Raw genomic sequence first — 7,046 nt, 5'->3', positions numbered from 1 at the left:
ACCCAAGTAAACCGAGGTTCAACATTTGTTGTGAAATTTTGTGTTTACTTTCTGTTTAGCTCTCACAAGTTTCTATTTAACTCATATAAGTTTTCGTTTAACTCTTTTAAGCTTCTGTTTGACCCTTATGGGTTTCCGTTCAGTTCTTACGAGCTTTCGTTCAACCCTTATGGGTTTCTGTTTTGCTCCCATGAGCTTCTGTTCAACCTTTGGACTTCTGAAAATGATGTACTCTTATCCGTAAACCGTTCTCCGATTTGGGAAGATTTGGTAAGTAAATATGTAATTGAAATTGAAAAAAAAAACAAATTGTTTGTTATTGGTATTGATATGAAATAAGAGTATTCATTGATTGAAGTTGTGATTGGCAGGGTGTTTACATTGAATGAATTTATTTAATTGATGTGTTATAGTAGGTTAGGTAAGATTTATGTTTAACCCATCAAACTTACTAGGTATATGCTTATAGGTATTCAATTAGTAGTGAACTTTAGTAAAATTTGTTAAATTGACTAAATAGGTAAGTTTGAGTATTTGGAGTAAATGTGATGATATATTGTATATAATTCATGTCTTTAGCTAGTTTTAACTACTTTGTTGCCGTATATTGATGTGTTAAAATATTGTGTTTAGGCTGATATTTAAATGGGTGAGAAATGTGGCCTTAAAATAGCCTATTTTCGTCTACATGTGTAGAGACATGGGTGTGTGTCAGGCGTGTGTCTCAGTTGTGTGTGACACACGGCCTAACATATGGATGCGTGTCCCCTGCTCCTTCGAAAATTTTTGATATTTTCTAAAAAATTATCTGATTTTCCTGTTTAGTCTCGATTTATTTCTAATGTGTATTTTGAGCATCGAAGGCTCATATAAGGGACTTAATGATTGAATTATGATTCGAATACTGTATGATGTCAAATATCTGTTTACTTATTCTGGAAATACTGGTAATACTTTGTAACTTTATTCCAGCGACGGATACGAGTTAAGGGTGTTACAATTATGGTGCTAATACATTGAAAACGAATGATTATTTTAGTCATGGGTCCAATTTGATAATCACCAATCAACTAAAACTTTTTTAAGAAAACAATCATTGTTGGGCGTGGTGATGAAAACTTTCCAATCCATCTATAGGAGTTAATGTGGAAGTACAATGTGTTGTGATTAAAATAAAATAAAATATGATGGGTGAAAAAAATTTGAGAATTATATTGATAAGAAAAATATAAATGTTACTGAATAAATCACTAATACGAAATTTGAAATCTGTAATGCTAATGGAGTATAATTATTTCAGAAAGCATCCATATAATTATAAATTTTTAGAAGTTGCGAACTTGAGTAAATTAAGTCACCTAATATATCTCCGGCCTTATTTATACATTGCCTTTTGGATCAATCTTGCTGATGATCAGACATCAATGGCTTCTAGTTTGATCTGATATTTAGAGGGATATAGATTGCCTTTTGAATGTCTAGAAGCATATCTGTGTTGGAATCATATCTATTGCTGGAATGGAAGAACATTTGAAACGCCTTGACGCATGATAAATGAAGAAACTTGCAGGATTTCGGCAGTTCTTCTGCCAATCCATCCATGAGAACATGTTGGAGAAACTCTGGCCAATTTTTGTAGATGATATCTCGAACATAGGCCGTCGAATCTTGGATGTCTATTCCAGGGTTTTCTTTCAGATACAGTAAAACGTAGTTCAGTTTCCCCTCTTGTTCTTCTTTCTGCCATCTCACCAGAAATTATTAGCAACAATCTCTTTTAAATATAAAGAGAGAAATGAATGCTCTAGCCCTGTAAAAGATTCAATAATCCTCACCTGATAGCTCTGTATATCGTTGAGTAAACGAGGTATAAGCATTGCCAATTTGGTAACAGTCTGGTATTCCCCTGCCTTGATTTTGTAGTCTGCTAAGCTTGGATTCAACAGATAGGAAGCTGGAAGAACAATGGTGTGTAGAGCAATGGACACCGCTCCATTTCCAAGGTATTCTTCCATTGACGGAACAAACCCACCCATGCTCCACTTTGCCTCCGCCTCCACAAACCATGAATTAAACGTTTCATACCACTGGTAAAAAAAGAAAAGAGTTCATCAATTAAGTTTTTAGGGGGAAATGTTAGCGAACCCCAGTTTTGTTGTAAAACTTACTATCTGCTGAAGAAAATATGTTATATCAATTCCATGCTGATGCCGAACTTTAGCTACAAATTCGCTGACGAGATCATCCAAGGCATTAAAGATAGTCTTACTGTGACCACTCAATCCCTCAGCATCCCATCTACAGAACAATTTCAATTGCTATAAGTGTATCGAAGTTAGGGTATTAGTTGTGCGGTTAAAAATTACCTTGCAATAGCTTGAGTGAGGGTGGTCAGTTCATCGAAAGAAGCTTCGGTATCATAAAAATCGTCGGCAACTGTTATCACAACTGCACTTTTTGTAATTATCATCCTCACTTCAGAGTCATATGGCAGTGGAATGCTGGAAGCAATGGCAAAGTAGCAATATGTAGTTTTATCTCGACCAAATCCCATGTCGCTCATACCCTTATTCTTGGACCACCTATACTTAAACTTATACACTGAGTTATTTAATTACTAAATCTCGTATTTCATACAATAATAATGAAAGAATAAGCACCTTATCACTTCCTCCAACTCCTTCCTGTATATTGACTGTCGGAACTCGTAATCCGCCACCGCGAGTTGCAATAGCTTCTCGTTTAACAGGGTTGACAATCTGCTTCCAAAAGGTTTTTGATGTTTAATAAGACATAGTTATGGACCTTCAAAACTAATTTAGAAGTATGGGTAAAAATATTAGTCTAAAAAATGAGTTTAGGTAGAAAAAAGGTAGGCTTGTTTAAAATATGAAATAAAATCGGACTCAAACATTTAAAACCCAAAATTGGCTCAGCCTAACTTGATCCATTTTGATGTTTATAATATAATATGGGGATAAATCATAAAATTATATATAAACTATGGTTTAATGTATAGTTGTATACACAAACTTTGATTTGTATAATTTTATACATGAATTTTTTTTATCTAATTCTTGTAAATTACTAATACAATTATTGATATATTTATTCAATATAAAAATAAATTGATGTATTTATTTCTTTAAATATGTATGATTAAATCAAAATTAAAGTTTTAAGTATACATTTGAACCACAATTAGAGTTTCACGTTTACAATTGCACCAAATTAAAGTTCATGTATACAAGTGCACTTTAAATCAAAGCTTATGTACAATTTTGAGATTTATCCCTATAACATATTATGTTATTTATATATAGTGTAATTTATAACACTTAAAAATTAAATATATAGTAATATATAATACTATAATATAAATATTAATGCCTATATATAAAATTTTAATCAGTGAAAATTATATAAAATTATTAGATATTAAAATAAAAATAATATAAAAATAATTTTTTTAAAATTCAAAAAATAAAATGGGTGGACCTAAAATTAGTTTGGATTAACTATTTATAAATATGAATGATTTTGAATAAAAATTTAAGTTTATATTTCAAATCGAACTAGACTTAAATAAGTAAAAAAATATATCAATATAATACTTAAACCCAATCCGACATATCTTATCAACAACAATATATTTAATTAAGATTCATTTTCTTCTAATATTTTCAAACATTTTAGTAATTTATATTATATACCTGTGAAAGGAGGTCTTGCCTACCCACAACACATTGGTATTATTGACGTCTTCAATCCATGCTCTATGGTCCAAATGATCTAATCGAGCGATCCATGGAAATGTCAGTTCATGCTCCACCTATCACACATTTTATTGATAAGAAAATCATTTTTAAGTATATATAAATTAGTATTTAGTATACTGATAATGTGTTTTTTTATTCCACAAATAATCTTAAAGAAATGTTATATGTTTCTTTTTTTTCTTTTTACATATTTACTTTTTTAATATTTTATTATACCCTGTAGGATATTTGTCAACTTCTTAACTTTTCTGGTAGAGTCTAAAATCTCCACTATCGGTGTACCAAACATTTTCCATATATATATATATAAAGGTGATATCTTGGTTGTGATTCCTTTTGAAATGCATAGGACATTTTTAATCATTAATTGTTTTTTAATTAAATTTTAGGGTAAACTATAAAAATGTTATTCCATTAAACCTTTTGTTCTATTTTAGTCACCAAAATATTAATTTTTCTATTTAGTTATTAAATTTTTTGAAATTAAATATTTTAGTGAGTCTCCCCTCTAATATTTATACATTTTATCAATTTGATTCTAAATATAAAAAAATTAACAAATTTAATCCTAAATATTTACAATTTTTTATTTTAATTTAAATTTTTAAAAAATTAATAAACTTAACCCTCAATATTTACAAAATTTATCAATTTAACTCTCAATACTTATCCATTGGTTACAAATAAATATTAACCCTTTCCCCAAAACCACACTAAACCATTTGCCCCCAGTAAAACTCTTGAAAAAAGATGTTTTAAACTCCTAATAATTATGTTTTTTTGGGAAAAAAAAACTCCTAACAATGATGTGTAATTATTTTATTAAAAAAATTTGAAGTGTTAGCCTCTTTTTATGTAAAAAAAAATTTTAAAAAATGAGGGTTATCATTTTCTTTTCGAACCCACTTTGAAATAACAAAAAAAAAAACAACCAAAATTAAGGTTGTGGAATGACCGTTTTGAAGATCTGATCAATTATCATGAGTTTGACAAACCCCAACTTTTTTTTGTTGGAAAAGAGAGGTGAAAGCAAAATTGTAAAGGCGCTTCTTTGTTCTACAGATTTGATTACCATTTTGTTCAGGCCGGTAGATGCTAAGCTACTATCTTTCAATGTAATTTTCTCTAACACTTTCCTAGAAAATGATCTCGCCTCCTCAACTTCATTCTCTCCTGGAAACATAAGATCCGTGGCTCTATAAACATTCAGCATGCTGATTGTGAAGTATTCCTGATTTTCTTCAATATGAGCTCTAACTTCTTGATTATTTAAGAACCAACAGAAATGACCTGCGTATGCAACACATAGATATGTACTTATATATGTTGCACGGATTTAAAAGAAATTCATGAGATGAAGGTTTAGTTGACTCGTACGAGGCGATATGCTATAACCATGCATGCGGAGTAGTCGAAGTGCTAAAGAATCTTTGTGTAACTGGATTCCCACATTTACAATATTATTGCTTGCTTTATCCAACCACTCTAGAGTTTTGTAATTCCTGACAGTTTTGGTATTAGATTTGACGTCAAAATAAAGTTTAGGGTTTTACAGGAAGAATATTAATGTTACTCGGTATGTATTTTCTTAAGTACCGGTAAATCTGGAACAATATTTCTTCAATTTCATGTGTAAAATGGTCAGCTAGCCCCAACCTCTGTAGTTGATTCACCAAACAAAGCCTTATCAGCTCTTCATCCATGGGAAAAGTTGGTGGAACTGCACAAAGAAAGTCAAAACTATAATTTTAGAAGGAAAACGAAATGCAATGTCTACATTACTACATAAACATATTTATATTATAATATATAAAATAAATATATTATATAAGTTCAATAATTAAAGTTGGCTAACTGGCCAGAATGGACCAATCCAATATCATGTTGGTTATATCAATTTTTTAATTCTAATATTCTATCCAATCAGTTTTTGTAGATTATAATCTGTTAAATCGCGGAACCAGCAAAAAAGACGGAATATACTCTTGGCCTATATGCGAGACAAAAGTGTAATTCGGCTTACCTCCATTAGCACATCTTCCGACTACCGTTTGCAGATAGGATAGAGACTGTTCATTTCCCGTAGCCATGAAAGCACTTGCTGTGGCAGCAGGAGATTGGAACAATGAACCATCACCATTCAAGTTCATGGTTATGTCTCGTTCACTAACGTCATATGACGGAGGAAGAGCTTCAAGATACGATATCAATGGAGGATAACATTGATTGCCAATAAGTTCCTCGCTACAACAATGAGTATCACGTTTAATAACTATATAGCTTAAGGTTTGATCTCAACACATAAAAATAAAAAAACTTAATGAACCATTGAGAGCAATTACGTATCAAGGAGGAGTTGTCGTTTGTGGAAAATGTCTAACAAGAAGGCGTTTAATTGGGAAGGGAAGGCAAGTTGGATCCCAACTTTACGTGCAAGTTCAATCATTCCTGGGAAGACTATGGTAAACCAACGAGGAAAACGGTCCTCAGTTTTCCTAAGAATCTTCTCAGCATTTTCTTGAACAAAGTCCAATCCTGAAAGTTCATCAGAATTTTGACTTAAATTAATCAATTAACAGTACAAGTCCAAATAACCATTTAGTTAGTTATATTTAGGTATACGTAGTAGAGAGAATACCTCGTTTTATATTATTAGCTCCAATACTCCACTTGTGGATTGCTATGACGCAAGCCAAAGTAGCAGAAAGAGTGTCGATGGCGTCCACACACTCTCCCCAGCACCCCTCTTTTGTCTGGTTATTCACCACCCACTCCAAGCATTCCTTGAACATGGGACATGTCTGGTCGGAATCTGCAGGAACCATGGCTAACCAGGCTGTGTCATAAGCAGAAGCTGAAACAAAAGAGTAAGGATCGATGTCCGGTAACATCTCTTCCTTTATCCCCTTCACTAAAGCTTCAATATTTGAGACCTTTGAAAGTCCCATTTGCCTGCAGTAGAAATTTTCTTCGATCAATATTAGATATAAGTAGTGGTGCCAACTACGCAACTGATTTCTTATGAAAAGTCTGTTGAGAGCAGAACAACTTATAAGAGTATGCAAGTTGAGTGGGGGGACCAAATCCCTGTATTCACACTTGGAATGCCCTACCCCCAACGTGTTTCGCGTTTGCTGATCTAAGTATGGTGTCCTATTTGTGGACTGTGGTTCATGAAATTACATATTATTTAATTAATTTTTTTAGAATAAATGTATGAATTATATTTTTAGTATACAATAGAAATTTTGTAACAATCAAAATTTA

General features: G+C 31.8%; 1 protein-coding gene across 1 annotated transcript; it reads right to left on the bottom strand.

Moving 5' to 3' along the window:
* Positions 1 to 1,272: 1,272 nt before the first annotated feature.
* On the bottom strand, positions 1,273 to 6,809 carry LOC107914127 ((E,E)-geranyllinalool synthase). The gene is made up of 12 exons (XM_016842901.2): positions 6,418 to 6,809; positions 6,122 to 6,314; positions 5,803 to 6,023; positions 5,376 to 5,499; positions 5,157 to 5,281; positions 4,852 to 5,069; positions 3,714 to 3,832; positions 2,661 to 2,759; positions 2,367 to 2,582; positions 2,169 to 2,298; positions 1,836 to 2,087; positions 1,273 to 1,740 (listed from the first exon to the last, which is right to left on the bottom strand). The coding sequence occupies exons 1-12, from the start codon at positions 6,725 to 6,727 to the stop codon at positions 1,432 to 1,434; spliced, it is 2,316 nt and encodes a 771-aa protein (XP_016698390.2). The 5' UTR covers positions 6,728 to 6,809; the 3' UTR covers positions 1,273 to 1,431.
* Between the last annotated feature and the right edge of the window lie 237 nt (positions 6,810 to 7,046).

The sequence above is a fragment of the Gossypium hirsutum genome, chromosome A05 (assembly GCF_007990345.1).
Source record: "Gossypium hirsutum isolate 1008001.06 chromosome A05, Gossypium_hirsutum_v2.1, whole genome shotgun sequence".
Lineage (NCBI taxonomy): Eukaryota > Viridiplantae > Streptophyta > Magnoliopsida > Malvales > Malvaceae > Gossypium > Gossypium hirsutum.
This window is presented reverse-complemented; position numbering and strand designations above follow the sequence as displayed.